Raw genomic sequence first — 18,531 nt, 5'->3', positions numbered from 1 at the left:
ATTTCCTAAGACACCCAGAGGAAGAGAGACACAGATCAGCATTGTATATTAATGATCCAGTCAGAGCAGAAGCCTGCTCCAGACCCTAATCTATGCAATACGAAGTGGAGGTTACTTGGTGAGGGATTGGCTGGTGAGAGGGGCAAGGAAACTATCTTAGGGGACAGAAATACTCTCTATCTTGACCGGAATGGTGCTTGCTGGAATGTATACACATCCCCCCAGTTCTACACTGAAGATTTGTACATTTTACCAAGTGTAACATACCTCAGGGAAAAAAAAGCATTTTAATGAAACTGCATAGTTCCTCATCCATTATTTCACTAATGCTATTTACTTTTTTTAAAAAAAAGTTTATTTTTGAGACAGAGAGAGAGACAGAGCATGAGTGGGGGAGGGGAAGGGGCTTGAACTCGGAAAGGCGTTATTATCTAGACCAAAGTCAGATGCTTAACTAACTGAGCCACCCAGGCGCCTCCCTCACTATTACTATTAAATACAAGTCCAAAATTTTTTCTGATTACAAAATACATATTTAGTAAAAATTCCAAAGTATCAGAAATGTAAAAACCTAGAAAAAGATTACCTTTCAAAGAAACACTCCCCACAGAAAAAACAAAACATTGTGTTTACTATACAACCCAGGTTTTATGTTTATATTTTAAAAAAGCAGCTTTTTTGAGAGGTTGAAAGTGCTACATGTTGTCACCTGCTCCATAATCTACAGGACATATTGAATAGTGTCATGCTATTATCTGTGACAACACTGTCCCCCTGCTTCTTAACTACTTGAGATCTACATCAGAGAGATGAGAAACTCTGCTGTCAATTAGAGATTCAACATGGATATAGCACAAAATCTCCTTTTGAGTATTGATGAATGTCTTTCTACTCCCATGCCATATTTATGTAGAAAATGTAACATTTCATAAAAATCGACCATCAGAGACTTAAATGTTCTTTCTGAAAAATAGTGACTTAAAAGAAAAAAAACTCACCAAGCTTAGAATTTTCATATTCATCAACATGACGAACTCCCCAACCTTCCAAGTTGTTTCACTTCTACGGTGGCCACCTTAACACTGTTTCTGGAATCAGTAAGTCAGGAACCAAGCAGAAAATGGGGCAGTAAGGGAGGGGTGGAAATCTGTGTGGATATTTGTGGTTGTCACATGACAAAGAGCATTTACTGATATTTAGTGGGTAGAGACTGAAGTACCTAGATTGCACAGCAGTTTGGCACAAGGAATAAATGTCCCGTGTATTACACTATGACTGAATATGTGACTGGCCACTCCTCTGAGTCTGGAACTTCTTTCTGCTTAAGTTAAATGAGAGAGAAATTTTGCAATACAAGGTATTTTTTCCATAAAATATCAGTGTCAGTCCTCGCATACCATGTTCTTTGATTTTATTTTTTGAGAGGCTGAAAGGCTTCTCATCTTCTGCCACTGACTGTTGACTCTTTCATGCTAAGTAAGTGCACACTTATGGACAGTTTATTGTATCTTTTTTATAGTCATGTACCGATTATTTACATAAGTAAAATACGTACTATTGTAAATTTACTTCACCTTTTTGTTCAAATAGGGCACCATATTACTATTTTTGAAATTTTGTGTATGGTAAATCATATTTTCTATGAATATTTGGATTTAAAGAGAGAAAAATAAGATGCTTATTATCGTAAATGAGATCTGTGGTTGATCAGGATGAGAAGCATTGCTATAGAAAATTAAACAATTAGCAGAAAAATTCTTTCCCACTTGTTTTTTTTCACTTTTGCACGCATAATTCAGAGTTGGAATCATACAAAGAATGATCATACAAAGGACAGTGGTGTGAGTTTAAGTCTTTAACACGGAATGCAATCCCAATAAACTCTGTATCCTTATACTTCTGTGGAGGTCTTAAACTGATTTTCTTTTGGCAAGTCATGTCAGCTAGATCGTCTTTGTGTCTGTCATTTCAGATGGCGTTTAATGATTGCTTTAGTTTGAGCTATCCTGGTAACCCCCAGCCAGGGGACTTGATTGAAGTGTTTCGTTCTGGCTATCAGCACTGGGCACTGTACCTGGGTGATGGTTATGTTATCAACATAGCACCTCTAGGTAAGTTTTGTTTCCCACAACTCCTGGAGGTTTTGAATTCTCTTGTTATAAGAAGGAATCATGAATGAAATCATAAAAAAAAGAAATAAAATGTAGAAAGTAGATAAATCTATCTGAAATAGGTTTAATGAAGGACATAGTAAGACCAAAGTGGTTTGGCTAAATCACAAAGACCAATTAACATTAAAATGTTAAACTTTTAACATTAGAATCTAGTAAAATCTCTGGATTAAAAAAAAAACATAAAAAGGAAATAATCCACTGGGGAGAATATTGCTCACAAACATAAGCGTCAGTATCTTTACCTATCACACAAATCATTTCAATTTGTTCAAAATCTATTTATAGATTACCCACTATGTGCCAAAAGCTATTCTAGATGCTGGGGATACATAAACAGCAAAATCCCAACAAAATTATGGGTAAAGAACTATGAACAGTATTTAGAAGAAAAGAAGTCAATACCCATCTTTAAAGGGACTGATCTAGGAATTGTACAACAGAAAAACACATTTTATGCCTATCACATTAGCAAACATTTAAAAGTGATAAGTCAGTGTTGATAAGGGTATAATGAAACCATTGCAAGTATATTGTTGAAGGAAATGAAAGTGGATAACTTCATTCATAAAAACAATTTATTATGGCACAAAAACAGACACATAGACCAATGGAACAGAATAGAAACCCCAGAACTAGACTCACAAACTTATGGCCAACTAATCTTTGACAAAGCAGGAAAGAATACCCAATGGAAGAAAGACACTCTCTTTAACAAATGGTGCTGGGAGAACTGGACAGGAACATGCAGAAGATTGAAACTGGACCACTTTCTCTCAAATTTCACAAAAATATACTAAAATGGATAAAAGACCTGAATGTGAGGCAGGAAACCATCAAAACCCTAGAGGAGAAAGCAGGAAAAGACCTCTCTGACCTCATCCATGGCAATTTCTTACTTGACATATCCCCAAAGGCAAGGGAATTAAAAGCAAAAATGAACTAGTAGGACTTTATGAATATAAAAAGCTTCTGCACAGCAAGGAAACAACCAACAAAACTAAAAGGCAAACAACAGAATGGGAAAAGATATTTGCAAATTACATGTCGGACGAAGGGCTAGTATCCAAAATCTATAAAGAGCTCACCAAACTCCACACCTGAAAAACTACCCAGTGAAGAATTGGGCAGAAAACATGAATAGACACTTCTCTAAAGAAGACATCCTGATGGCCAACGGGCACTTGAAAAGATGCTCAACGTCGTTCCTCATCAGGGAAATACAAATCAAAACCACACTCAGATATCACCTCATGCCAGAGTGGCCAAGATGAACAAATCAGGAGACTATAGATGCTGGAGAGGATGTGGAGAAAATGGAACCTTCTTGTACTGTTGGTGGGAATGCAAATTGGTGCAGCCACTCTGGAAAACAGTGTGGAGGTTCCGCAGAAAATGAAAAAAAGACCTACCCTATGACCCAGCAGTAGCACTGCTAGGAATTTACCCAAGGGATACAGGAGTACTGATGCATAGGGGCACTTTACCCCAAAGTTTATAGCAGCACTCTCAACAATAGCAAAATTATGGAAAGAGCCTAAATTTCCATCAACTGATGAATGGATAAAGAATTTGTGGTTTAAATAGCCAAATTATGGAAAGAGCCTAAATGTCCATCAACTGATGAATGGATAAAGAAATTGTGGTTTATATACACAATGGAATACTACGTGACAATGAGAAAAAATGAAATATGGCCTTTTGTAGCAACATGGATGGAAGTGGAGAGTGTGATGCTAAGTGAAATAAGCCATACAAAGACAGATACCATATGGTTTCACTCTTATGTGGATCCTGAGAAACATAACAGAAACCCATGGGGGAGGGGAAGGAAAAAAAAAAAAAAAAGGAGGTTAGAGTGGGAGAGAGCCAAAGCATGAGACTGTTAAAAACTGAGAACAAACTAAGGGTTGATGGGGGGTGGGAGGGAGGGCAGGGTGGGAGGGAGGGCAGGGTGGGTGATGGGTATTGAGGAGGGCACCTTTTGGGATGAGCACTGGGTGTTGTATGGAAAAAAATTTGACAGTAAATTTCATATATTAAAAAAAAATAAAAAAAATAAAAAAAAAATAAAAAAGAATTTGTGGTTTAAAAACACAATGGAGTACTAGGTGGCAATGAGAAAGAATGAAATATGGCCCTTTGTAGCAACATGGATGGAATTGGAGAGTGTGAAGCTAAATGAAATAAGCCATACAGAGAAAGACACCACATGGTTTCACTCTTCTGTGGATCCTGAGAAACTTAACAGAAACCCATGGGGGAGGGGTAGGAAAAAGAAAAAAAGAGGTTAGAGTGGAAGAGAGCCAAAGCATAAGAGACTGTTAAAAATTGAGAACAAACTGAAGGTTGATGGGGCAGGTGAGAGGGAGGGGAGGGTGGGTGATGCGTATCGAGGAGGGCACCTTCGATGAGCACTGGGTGTTGTATGGAAGTCCTTCGATGAGCACTTGGCATGAGCACTGGGTGTTGTATGGAAACCAATTTGGCAATAAACTTCATATAATGAAAACCAAAGAATTTAAATAGTGTGTATGAAGAGTCTTAAAAGAGTTCCTATGCTCTGACCCTGTAATTTTACTTCTCTGAGTCTATTTTTCAGAAATATTTATAAAGATGTAGAATAACATTCAGCATAAAGGTATTCACCTCTATCTCATAACAGTTTAAAAAACAGGCAATGGCAGAATAACAAATGATGGTGAAGATGTGGAGAAAAGAGAATCCTGCACTGCCAGTGGGAATATAAATTAGTGTGGCCATTGTGGAAAACAGTATATTTCCACAGAAAATTAAACTTTCCTCAAAAATACCAATGATCCAATAATTCAACTATTGGATATTTACCCAAAGTGAAAACACCAATTCGAAATGATGTATGTACCCTTCTACCTTAATTGCAGCATTATTTACAAGGGCCAAGATAAGGAAGCAACCTAGGTGTCCACTGAGAGAAGAATGGATAAAGAAGATGTAATATATATACTCGCTCACACACACACATGCACACAAACAAATATATATATACACAAGATGTTATGTATATGTATATACACATACATATATACATAATATGTAATATATATATAATGGAATGTTAGCCATAAAAAAGAATGAGATCTTTGCATTTGCCTTAACATAGATGGATCTAAATGGTATTATGCTGTGTAAAATAAGATAAAGACAAATACCATGTGATTTCACTTCTATGTGGAATCTAAAAAAAAACCACTCACCCACAAAAAAAACAAAACCCACAAAATCACAAATGAACAAACAAACCAGAAACAGACTCACAAATACAGAGAGCAAATGGGTGGTTGCCAGAGGGGAGGGATAGGGGAATAGGTGAAATATGTGAAATGGGGGCGCCTGGGTGGCGCAGTCGGTTAAGCGTCCGACTTCAGCCAGGTCACGATCTCGCGGTCTGTGAGTTCGAGCCCCGCGTCAGGCTCTGGGCTGATGGCTCGGAGCCTGGAGCCTGTTTCCGATTCTGTGTCTCCCTCTCTCTCTGCCCCTCCCCCGTTCATGCTCTGTCTCTCTCTGTCCCAAAAATAAATAAAAAACGTTGAAAAAAAATTAAAAAAAAAATATGTGAAGGGGATGAAGAGGTTAAAAAAAAAAAAAGAAGCCAACAATGTCTTAGATTCAATAGTGGACTAAAGTGAATTATGACTTTGTCACAGAATATTGACAGAATTCTTTAGTTGCAAGTAACGGAAACAAACAAAAGTTAGCATAAGCAAAAAGGCAAATTCATTGCTTCACTGAGGAAAACTACAAAAAAGGATAAAGATGGTTGGTGCTGGCTTCAAGGATGCCTGGATGTAGGGGCATAAACATGAGTATCAAGACTCACATCTGCATTTCCTTTCCAAGTATTGTCTTAATTCTCCCAGACTATGCCTCTCTAGGAGACTGAACTGATAGTCATCAACATCCTTAGGCTCTTATTCTTACAGTCTTGTGATCTAATAAGAGAGGGCCAATCCCTGCCTGTTGCAGTTAGAAATAGCATGGAGAACAATCTGATTTGGGCGAGTGTGGATCCCATGCCCATCACTGCACCATCGTTGTGCCCTGGAGAAGGAGATACTGTGATTAGCCCACACAAAATCATTTCCAGAAAGAAAGAGGCAGAGGTGGGATGGGGTGCTAGATAAGCCAAAACAATAGCTATTTAACGGCCATTAAAAATCATATTTCTGGACATGCTTAATTGCTTGAGAAATAATCTTGCATGATATTTACTTGAAAAAAAATCTAGATTAAAAATGCAGTGTGTCATATTATACCTACTTTGCAAAGAAATAATATATACCCATGTGAATGCACACATAGGCATGCTTCAATATACATGTGTTAATAAAAGACATAATAGAAGGATATGATAATATTATTATCAAAATAATAACATGATTATGGTTGGGCAGATAATGGGTGATTTAAATTTACACATTTATGTTGTTTTTTTATATATTTCCTAAATATTTAGAAATAAGCACAAATTAATTCATTTTTTAAGAAAAAAACTGTATGCAAATAACAAGTAGCCTGGAGATTTTTTTTTCTTCAAGTTACGTTTAGAAAGAAGTTTTAATAACCTTGGTCTTACTATCTTGGAGATGTCTGAGAATTTTTAATGTAGTGACTTTTGCAACATCTTGAGATATTTGCCTCTTGTTCTAGAATATTGGAAATGGAAATGGCAAATAAAGTGACATTTACGATACACACCCATTAGTTTCTGCAGAGTCTAGTGATTAACAGTAAGCAATGCTGCAATATCTCTGCAGTTTTCACGTCTGGAATACAATAAGAGATTTTTCTGCTCTTCCCTTATTTTCATGTGTTAAGCTCCATTTTAATATGGTTCTAGTACTGAGCTCTGATCCTGTAGACTGAAACGCAGTTTTCTGGTTCTATTGTTAACTACTCAGGTGGTATTTTGCAAGCCAGTTTACCTCTCTAAGCTTCAGTGTCCTCCTCTATAAATTGATAGCATCAGACTAGTGTAAATAAAACTTTAGTAATTCTAACTAGGAGATCTCTGCTCTAAGAACTTGTACAAGAACTTCCAATGTGTAAGATATTAACTGGAAATGCTGCTTGAAGGAAAAGGAACTTGGAAGGTAGGAAAAAAAAGGGAGTGGAAAAGAAAGTTAGCTTTTAGTTATTACAAAAAGGAAGACTCTCTTCACACCGGTTACATGGAGACTCTCTCATGATTGACTTGAACACATAGCCAAGCATAGCAGTCTTGGGCAGATGGAGAGGGACCAGGGCCAGGTGTTAGAGCTGAACACTGAGCAATCATCTGTCCAACCTCAGATACTGGCAGTAGCAGGCCAGGAGACAAAGGTATCTAGACAAAGGTAACTGTTTGCCAACTGAGGCAGTTAAAAGGGAGTTGCAGGGGTGGGACATGTAACAGGTGGGTATGGCATTGCATGGGGCTGCATCTGGTGGATAGATTCAGTTTCAGGACTTAGTTTCTTGGCCTAAAGGAACTGGCAAGATAAAAGCAGGGCCCCAGCTTGACCCCAGCTGACCCCTTGGAGGGGTTTCAAATTGGAACCAAATTGAAGCCAAGTTGAAAGAACAAGTGTAAAAAGCAGAGAAAGGGGTAAGGAGCACACTTAGACAACTAGGACGAGCTTATCAATCACAATGCACACAGCTGAGGCCCAAAGAGAGTAGCTGGGAAGGGTTCAGATGCTGAATAAAAGCATATTTTATAGGGAAAAAAAAGGAGACAATGGTTTTATTTGTATTCTGTTAGGGACACATACCAAGATCTCTAATAATAATGCCAATTGATAGAGAACTTGTTTCTCAAGAATGGGTAGTTTTCTCACTCAATTTTCTCTATGGGCAGATACAGGTTTCTCTTCTATTTTCCCTCATTATAGATAAACTACCAAGTGAGTTATTAAGCCTGGTATGATTAAAGTGGCTTCTGGTTTGGTGCTAAGTTGGGAACCGAGCTGGGTTCAGTGACTCCATCACTTCCAAACATGTGGCATTGCAATACTCTGGCATTGGGGTTCTGTGAGCTGGGTCACCACATCTTGCTAACCAGAATTCTCCTTATAGAGGATGACATTCCTGCAGCATTTACAAGCGCCAAGTCTATATTTAGCAGGAAGGCCCTGGTGAAGATGCAGCCCCTGAAGGATGTCGTGGGAAACGACACATACAGAATAAACAATAAATATGATGAAACTTATCCTCCTCTCCCCATGGAGGAAGTCATGCAGCGGTCAGAGATTGTTATTGGACAAGAGGTGGATTATGACATACTTGTCAACAACTGTGAGCATTTTGTGACTTTGCTTCGCTATGGAGAAGGAGTTTCAGAGCAGGTGAGTTTTCTTTAGAAGACATAGAATTTGCTTACCTTGGGAAAATAAGCACTACTGACTATAAGATTCTCAGGCCTAAAACAAAATGAAAAGAATGGAGAAAAGGTGAGAATCCTGAAGGATAAGGACAGGAATTGAGGTGTCCAAGATCATGTAGCAGTTATGACCACATTAATGCGTGAACGTGGACATTTTGAATTTGGGGCTGGAAGGAGCTTGAAGCAGAATCAAGACCGTAGCTTTTCTGTCAGTCCTGTTGCGTTCTGTCCTTCAGGGTTCCTTCCTTCCGTTTTTCTGCCATACAGCAGCCTCACATGCTGAAAGGGACATTCTGAAAAGAATGTTGAAATATTTAAATGGAAGTTCCTTTGCCAGAAATAGAGATGGTAACTCTGAGATTCTTCTCCATTACCTGACTGAGAGAGGCCAGCTAATGACAGACATATTTTGGTGGCTTTGAAAATTGTTTCTGTCTCCTTGCAATGCTAGTTTCAGAGGAATCTTGTGCTTTTAAGCAGGTCCTTTGATTGGTTGAGATTTTGGATGATTTCTTAAAATGGATCAATTACTTTATTTTTAAAGTAGCATGCAATGTCGTCGTCTCTCACACTATTTTGTAGCGTGGCAGATTCCTAACTAAAAGCATGCTTGGTTCATTTGCCTTCTTTCTACCTATTGTGGCACCAATCCAATTCCAACGTTGATGTTCTAACCTAAAGATTTATTAAAGGGATATTAGAGAATGAATAAAGGCTCCCAGTATCCTGAAATGGTTGAATCAGTTACAGAAACATCTGTTCTAAGGAATTAGTTTCCAATTCCCCTCACGGAAGCTTGGGAAGATGGGACAGGGAACATAAAAGGATACATTTGTTTTCATTAGGAAGTAATTTAATTGGAAATGCATTTCTTTAGGAAATATATTAACATAATGAATGTGCTATTCACATGTAACAATAAATCGCTTGTGAGCCAGAGCACAGAAAACATCCACACAAAAAATCCTGTTCACCTTCGCATTAAAAACTAAGGGTGTAACTAGGAAGTGAAGTCCATTCCTCTCCTTTGTAAAGGATAAAGTTGTCCACTGTGTTCAAGAAGCAATTTTTTTTAATGTGGCTAAAAAAAAAAAAAATGGGATCAGAACCATCTTCTTGCTTTGGCTCTAATTTACCATCCCTCATCTTTTCCCCTTTCATACCCAGAATCAAGACCCATGAAAAATTAATCATTCCTCAACAACTAGAACTGTTCTCTAGCTGGTTCTGTTGCAGGAAGTACAGTGACAGCCCCAAGAACTCACCTAAGCTTTGAAATTGTGCTTACCTGAGCTACAACCACATCTTCCCCAGTTATTAGGTTGGTGGCTTGGAGAACGTCGTTTATCAGTTTCCCAACCTATAAACTGAGGCTCTTTGGGGGATTATACTAGATATTTGAAGTCTCTTAGTGCACTGTATTATATATCATCCATCTCAATAAACAATGTGTCTTAGATGAATGTTATTTTTAATTATAGTAATTAAGAATTTTATAGCTCTGTATTGGTACTCCTCGATAAAATTTATGTTGATCTGATAGAAACTGTAGCACATTATTATTATTTTCATTATTATCAACAATTCATAATATTACTACCAACAATAGCTAGTGTTTGATTAGTTTTGGGGTCTCCTCAGGGATTAAGGGCCTTTTTTTTGAAAGTTTCAACAAATTTATTTATGTATTTATTTACTTATTTATTTATTTAAATCTAATTTATTGTCAAGTTAGCTAACATCAGCATATATAGTGTCCTCTTGACTTTGGGAGTAGATTCATTGCTTGCATACAATGCCCAGTGCTCATCCCAACAAGTGCCCTTCTCAATGCTCATCACCCATTTTCCCCTCTCCCCCACACCCCCCGCAAATCAACCCTCAGTTTCTTCTCTGTATTTAAGAGTCTTTTATGGTTTGCCTCCCTCTTTGTTAAAAGCTATTTTTCCCCCTTTGCTTCCCCCATGGTCTTCTCTTAAGTTACTCAAATTCCACATATGAGTGAAAGCATATGGTACAGTCTTTCTCTGACTGACTCATTTCACTTAGCATAATACCCTCCTGTTCCATCCACATTGTTGCAAATGGCAAGAGGTTGTTGCCTGTTTTCTCCTCTAGGGTTTTGATGGTTTCCTGTCTCACATTTAGGTCTTTAATCCATTTCGACTTTATTTTTGTGTATGGTGTAACAAAGTGGTCCAGTTTCATTCTTCTACATGTTACTGTCCAGTTCTCCCAGCACCATTTGCTGAAGGGACTGTTTTCCATTGGATACCCTTTTCTTGCTTTCTCAAAGATTAGTTGGCTGTACATTTGTGGGTCCCATTCTGGGTTCTCTATTCTATTCCATTGGTCTATGTGTCTGTTTTTGTGCCAATACCATACTGTCTTGATAATTACAGCTTTGTAGTAGAAGCTAAAGTCTGGGATTGTGATGCCTCTGGCTTTGGTTTTCTTTTTCAACATTAGCTTGGCTATTCAGGGTCTTTTGTGGTTCCATACAAATTTTAGGATTGTTTCTTCTAGCTCTGAGAAGAATGCTGGTGCAATTTTGGTATTTCACTGAATGGGTAGATTACTTTGGGTATTATTGACATCTTAACAATATTTGCTCTTCCAATCCATGAGCATGGGAATGTTTTTCCATTTCTTTGTGTCTTCTTCAATTTCTTTCTTAAGTGTTCTATAGTTTTAAGCATACAGATCTTTTGCATCCTTGCTTAGGTTTATTCCTAGGTATTTTATGGTTCTTGGTGCTATTGTAAATGGGATCAATTTATTGATTTCTCTTTCTAGTGTTTCATTATTGGCGTATAGAAATGCAACTGATCTCTGTACATTGATTTTATATCCTGTGACTTTGTTGAGTTCATATATCAGTTCTAGCAGCTTTTTGGTGGAGTCTTTTGGGTTCTCCATGTACAGTATCATGTCATCTGCAAAAAGTGAAAGTTTGACTTGTTCTTTGCCAATTCGGATGCCTTTTATTTCATTTTGTTGTCTGATTCCTGAGGCCAGGACTTTCAACACTATGTTAAACAACAGCGGTGAGAGTGGACATCCCTGTAGTGTTCCTGATCTCAGAGGGAAAGCTCTCAATTTTCCCCCATTGAGGATAATATTAGCTGTGGGCTTTTCATATATGGCTTTATGATGTTAAGCTATGTTCCTTCTATCCCAACTTTCTTGAGGGTTTTTATTAAGAAAGAATGCTGTATTTTGTCAAATGCTTTTTGTGCAACTATTGACAGGATCATATGGCCCTTATCCTTTCTTCTTTTAATGTGATGGATCACACTGATTGATTTGTGAATATTGAACCAGCCCTGCAGCCCAGGAATGAATTCCGCTTGGTCATGGTGAATAATTCTTTTAATATACTGTTGGATTCGATTTGCCAGTATCTTGTTGAGAATTTTTGCATCCATGTTCAAGAAGGATATTGGTTTGTAATTCTCCCTTTTAGTGAAGTTTTTATCTGGTTTGGGAATCAAGGTAATGCTGGCTTCATAGAATGAGTCCGAAAGTTTTCTTTCCATTTCTATTTTTTGGAACAGCTTGAGAAGAATAGGTATTAACTCTGCTTTAAATGTCTGGTCGAATTTCTCTGGGAAGCCATCTGGCCTAGGCTCTTATTTGTTGGGAGATTTTTGATAACTGATTCAGTTTCCTCGCTGGTTATGGGTCTGTTCAAATATTTTATTTCTTCCCACTTGAGTTTTGGTAGTGTGTGGGTGTCCAGGAATTTGTCCATGTCTTCCAGGTTGCCCAGTTTGTTGGCATATATTTTTTCATGGTATTCTCTAATAATTGTTTGTATTTCTGTGGTATTGGTTGTGATCTCTTCTCTTTCATTCATGATTTTATAGGTCCTCTCTCTTTTCTTTTTGAAAAGTCTGGCTAGGGGTTTATCAATTGTGTTTATTCTTTCAGAAAACCAGTTCTTTGATGCGTTGATCTGTTCTACTGTTTTTTTCAGATTCTATATTGTTTATTTCTGCTCCCATCTGTATTATTTCTCTTCTTCTGCTGGATTTGGGGTTTCTTTTTTTTTGTTTTTTAATTATTTTTTTTAACGTTTATTTATTTTTGAGACAGAGAGAGACATAGCATGAACGGGGGAGGGGCAGAGAGAGAGGGAGACACAGAATCGGAAGCAGGCTCCAGGCTCTGAGCCATCAGCCCAGAGCCCGACGCGGGGCTTGAACTCACGGACCACGAGATCGTGACCTGAGCTGAAGTCGGAAGTTTAACCGACTGAGCCGCCCAGGCGCCCCTGGATTTGGGGTTTCTTTGCTGCTCTGCTTCTAGTTCCTTTAGGTGTGAGGTTAGGTTGGGGATATTTCTTGTTTCTTGAGATAGGCCTGGATTGCAATGTATTTTCTTCTCAGGACTGCCTTTGCTGCAAGGGATTAGGGGTCTTGGACATAGAACAGTTTTCTTGGGGAATGGCTATGTATTTCTCTGAAATTAAAAAACCTCAACAGCATTTAAAAAGATTAGAAAGGTGGAAGGATCATGGTCCATCTTTTTCTTCTTCGTGCTTTTTTGTGTTAAAAAAGTTATAGGCTTTATTTTTTTTTAGAGTAATCTACAGTTCACAGCAAATGTGATCTGGAATTTTAGAGAGTTCCCACATACCCCCTCCCCATCACCCATATACACGGCCTCCCCAACCATCACCGTTCCATATCAGTGTGGTATATTTGTTACAAATAATGAACCAATACTGACACATTATCCACCAAAGTCCATAGTGAAGGAAACTAGAATATCACCTCAAAATCTGTGTCATAAGGATTATTATTTATTATCAAGAGCTGAAGGCACTTAAGAAGGAGGCCCTGCTCTCCACATATTTGCCTAAAAGTGGGAGATACATTCTGAAAGGTGTCCCTCTTCCCTTTGCTAGCAGGAAGGACAAAAATTAATCATCACAGACAACCAGTAGAGGAATCTAAATAACAACACTTACTGGGGCACCTGGGTGGCTCAGTCGGTTGAGCGTCCGACTTTGACTCAGGTCATGATCTCGCGGTTAGTGAGTTCTAGCCCCGTGTCGAGCTCTGTGCTGACAGCTCAGAGCGGGAGCCTGCTTCGGATTCTGTGTCTCTCCATCTCTCGGCCCCTCCCCTGCTCACGCTCTGTGTCTCTCTGTCTCTCAATAATAAATAAATGTAAAAAAAAATTTTATATAACAACCCTTACTAACTAGCCTTTGCCATTAATTTCCCATGTTTACCTTACCGCGGTCTGCCATCCTTGGCAGCCTGAAACTGCTTTCTTTTGTCCTGCCATTACTCTACAAATGTATTGATCTTTGCTGAAGATGTGCTATGTAAGCCTGAATTCTAAGCCACCTCTTTGAATTACTCTTCCCTGAGTTTCTCCTGTGTATGTTTGAGATGTACATGTTAATAAACCTCTGTTTTTCTCTTGTCAATTTGCCTTTTATTAGTGAGCCTCAGCTGAAAACCTAAGATGCACAAAGGAAAAAATTTGCCTCTCCTAAAATAGTTTACATTAGGGTTTAGTCTTAGTGTTTTGCATTCTATAAATTATAACTGTATCGTGACATATATCCACTAGTACAGTATCATACGGAATAGTTTCCCTACCCTAAAACTTCTCCGTGCTCTCTTTGCCTATTCGTCTTTCCTCCTCCCAAGTCTCTGGCAACTGCTGAGAAGAATGCATACTAAGCAACATGCATTTAAAATTCCTCCATGTCTTTTCATGATTTGGTAACTCATTTTTCTCTATCACCAAGTAACGCTCCATTGTCTGGATGTACATTCAGCAACTAAAAACCATCTTGGTTGATTCCGAGTTTTGGTAATTATGAATAAAACTTCTAGAAACATTTGTGTGCAGGGTTTTGTGTAAATACCAAAGGGCATGATTACTCGATTGTATGGTAAGAATATGTTTATTTTTGTTAGAAACCATGGAAGGTCTTACAAAGTGGCTGTGCCCTTTTGCATTCCCACCAACAACGAATGAGAGTTCCTGTTTTTCCATGTCTTCTTCCACATTTAGTATTGTGAGCATTTTGGGTTTTAGCCATTCTAATAGGTACACAGTGGTGTCTCACTATCTTAATTTGCAATTCCCTAAACGTGTATGAAGTTAAGCATCTTTTCATATGCTCCTTTGTGATTTGCATATTTGACGATGTGTCTCTTGAGATCTTTTGCCCATTTTTAAACTGGGTGGCTTGCTTGTTTTCTTTTTGTTGAGTTTTAAGAACTTTTTACATATTTTGGATAACAGTTCCTTATCAGATTTGCCTGTTGGAAATGTTTTGTTTTGTTGTTTTCTAGTATGTGGCTTGTCTTTTCTTTTAAAAAAGATTTTAAGTAGACATGTTCCACTGGTATAGTCTTAACAAGGTATTGAAATGTGCCTAGCTTTGTGGAAGATGGCAGCACTCTTGCATAGGCCTGAACAAGCTGATCTACAATATACCCTGACTGTGCTTCAGTGCATAGCACTGTGAACTTAGAGTCTCAGAGGAAAAGGAATTTTGGTAGACCTTGTGGTCATCTGTGACCCAGCTGTGCTATGTCAGGATACAGCACTCCAGATTCAACTAATGTTTCCTTGGTCATGTTTAGATCCTCAGAATGAGGCTTTTATTATGGCCCACAGTCAGAAAGCCCTGTAAAGGATAAAAGTATGAAGAGTCAGCTTAGGTGACTTTATAATCCTAAATTGTGAAATAAAAGCTCGTGTTCATATAGGTTCTGAGAACATTCTGAGATGTTACAATCTTGCAAGTCAGATCCTGTTACTCAAAACGCCAAGGGATTGTCCCAATCACACAGGGTTTTGCCATCTAGAATGTAACTTGAAGTAAGTGTTTGGGATTTGGGAAACCGCGTGCACTATAGGAAATAGTTTCCTTGTAATTGTATCTGGCCTGTGTGCTGTCAGGGGATTTTGGCTTAGGATCACATTGCTTTCCCCAGGCCTCTTAGATCTGTGGGATTTCTTTCATCTCTTGTATTTCTACTGGCTGAAAGATACCCAGTGAGTTAGGTCTGCGTTTAGCAGATCCCAATACACAAAACGCCAAGGGATTGTCACAGGATTTTGCCGTCTAGAATATAATTTTAAATAAGTGTTTGGGATTTGGGAAGCCCACAGGATCTTCCCCAGGGCTGTACCCTACTGCCATTTGACTCCTCTCTCTAAAGATACCAACTGCATCTTCCTATTTGTTCATTGCCCCGCCACCACATTTCCCTGTATCAGATCTTGGGATCTTAGCATCTGCCTGGAATTATATGAGAGTTAGGCTTGATTATCCGATTGACTATCTGATTATTGATTTTGCCTCTCTTTGGAATTTTGTCCTCTGTCTTGTATCTGCCCCCTGGCTCCCCATGGGTAGTTCTGGACTGCAGCAAATTCTGACTCTTTCCCCGGGAAATAACTTAGGTGGTGACTAATTAAAAATTATGAGTAAAATAATCAAGCAACCAAATAAAGTTAGGATTGTAAAGTAAAATAGCATTTGTCATTTGTTCGCCAGCTGCCACTCTCCCTGGCAGCTGGGGATGGTGGCACAGCAGGGAGTTTTGGTGCCTGGCCTTGTCCCTGCAGACCGCAGGGTGATATAAATGGAGTAAATGCTCCTGTCATTGGCCAGGCCCTTGCAGTCTGGTTCCCACAGGGAAGCTGCAGGTAGGGAGGCAGCACTATGTGGCAGTCACGTAGGGGTGGCAGGCTCTGTGGTGGAGACCTGTGGGTTAGAGAGAAGGCATGCTCAAATGTGATCTGGGTCAGGCTTTCCAGCATTTGGGTTGGTCCCTGGAATCATTTGGGGAAAATGTTTTGCTTTATTTGAAAGCCTGATTTCTTCAATCCCAGAGAACAATTGTTTTCAGAATGTCTGATGACTCTGAAGCATCTGAATATGACCTTTGGGTCATAAAACTGCATGCAAACTCATGCAGATGGAAGGCAATATTAGCTGAGTGCCATGAAAATCATGAATATTTATTAGATCCCTCATCATGATGATTAATACCCTTAAAGCTACAAACGTCTGAACTCCTTTATGGACAACTGAGCTTGAGAGTAGTTTATTTTAGTTTGTCTACATGAGAAATTAATTTGTGACACAATAGTTAACATCAGTAGCGACCTCTTTTGAAGTTTGTTTATCAAAAGAGAAATTGTAGCTACCAAATAAGAGCATAGAGGTATTTAGTTTAGATTACATCTGTGAATTCTTTCTCTAGTAGACATTCTTGAGTCAGGAACACACATGCACACACACACACACATGATATTCACTCTGTTATAGACCAAACTAGGGTGTATTAAGGAGGTAGGGATTGTTTGGAAGAGAAACACATGGTTCATGGCTCAACCCATATCTAAACATGTTGGTGGTATGACCTCAGGCAAATCACTTAACTTACCAAGTTTTCCCAAATAGGAGTAACACTACCTCCCAGATGTACTATGATGATTATTAGGAATTGTGCCATAATGAGTTATAAACTATTGGGGGCCATAAAAATATGAGAAACGTATACCTACATGTATTTAACTATCTCTTTGTCATAATTATAAAAATTATAAATTTATTCATCTTCACACAGAACTTAATTTGGCATGAAGCTTTAAATTTTTCTGGTGTCATTGAAAGGGTCTTCAGTTTGCTTGGATTTAGGACACTGAGGTGCCTTTAGAATAAGCTGTGGTGTTTTTTGTTTCTCATTTCTCTATAGGCCAACCAAGCAATAAGTACCATTGGGTTTGTGACAGCTGCTGCTGGTGTCTTCTCACTCCTGGGCTTGTTTCCAAAAAGACAAAGAGCAAAATACTATTAACAATTTACTGAAGAGATATTGGAACTGAAGGAATTTGTGAGGAGGGGAAAAAAAAACTGGGAATACTTATTTTCGATGCATCATTATTGTTCAAAATTCCAGTGATGGATGGCAGTCTCTTTAATAAATTGCTTACTGATGTTATCTCATTATTGAGCCGTGGAAATTTTTCTCCCTACCAGCAGAGATTTGCTGTGGCAGCTTAAACAAGAAGCAGTAGCCTTTTGAGCAAGCCAGCGGAAGATCTTAACACAATCACATCATATTTTATCTTTTACCCTAAATATTGGTTTCCTTTCTCCTGAGGGTGGGCTATTTTGTACTTGCCAGAGGAATGAAGAGCCATTTGTATGTGGTTTTAAAAGAAATGTTAAGATTCCCAAATTGTTCAGATTGACATCTAACTGAACAGAAAAGAAACTGGGAAATTGATGGGCATTGAGGTGGGCACCTGTTGGGATGAGCACTGGGTGTTGTATGGAAACCAATTTGACAACAAATTTCATATTAAAAAAAAAAAGAAACTGGGAAATTGAGCATTTGGTTAGGCAGTTTGAGGAGCTTTGATTCACAATCCATTTGAGGGTGGACTCCTAGCTCCTAGTTCCTGTGCAGATGGGGGTGGGGCGGATGGGAGCTGGGGTCCTTTGCTCTGGTGTTTGGGATCCAGATTTCCCTGGAAGTCACTCATTTGTCAGGAGTATGTGTCAGGAGTGAACAGCAAGAGTGGGTTGTTCTGTTCTACGGAGCTACATTGTTTTCTTTGAAGTATTTCGGGGGTTTGACCCTTTTAACCCTAACAAGAGATCATTAAATGTAGGTTTGAAATGCCATTTTTAGAAAACAATATCTCGTGTTACTGTTTAAGGCTTTTACTGTAAGTCAAGGAGTGTCATGATTTTATTCTTGCATTTTGTTGATTATATGTTGAATGAAACAAATTACTTTTTAATATGTTCCCAATGTAATTCCTGTTGGCAGCAGGTGGAAAAAAGTGAATGCAGGTCTCAATACCCTAGGATTGTATCAGACATTGTAACATTACCCTACCAACCACACTGCTAAGCAATGATATCCTTCTTATGTCATAATTAAAAGCATGACATTAAAT

The 18,531-nt window shown here is 38.5% G+C and overlaps 1 protein-coding gene across 1 annotated transcript; it reads left to right on the top strand.

Moving 5' to 3' along the window:
* Positions 1-1,918: 1,918 nt before the first annotated feature.
* On the top strand, positions 1,919-17,569 carry PLAAT1 (phospholipase A and acyltransferase 1). The gene is made up of 3 exons (XM_049623387.1): positions 1,919-2,111; positions 8,268-8,536; positions 17,319-17,569. The coding sequence occupies exons 1-3, from the start codon at positions 1,937-1,939 to the stop codon at positions 17,418-17,420; spliced, it is 546 nt and encodes a 181-aa protein (XP_049479344.1). The 5' UTR covers positions 1,919-1,936; the 3' UTR covers positions 17,421-17,569.
* Positions 17,570-18,531: the final 962 nt, after the last annotated feature.

This window comes from Panthera uncia, unplaced genomic scaffold (genome assembly GCF_023721935.1).
Source record: "Panthera uncia isolate 11264 unplaced genomic scaffold, Puncia_PCG_1.0 HiC_scaffold_1505, whole genome shotgun sequence".
In the NCBI taxonomy this organism is placed as follows: Eukaryota; Metazoa; Chordata; class Mammalia; order Carnivora; family Felidae; genus Panthera; species Panthera uncia.
The sequence above is the reverse complement of the archived record's forward strand: the minus strand, read 5'-3'. Positions and strand labels throughout refer to the sequence as shown.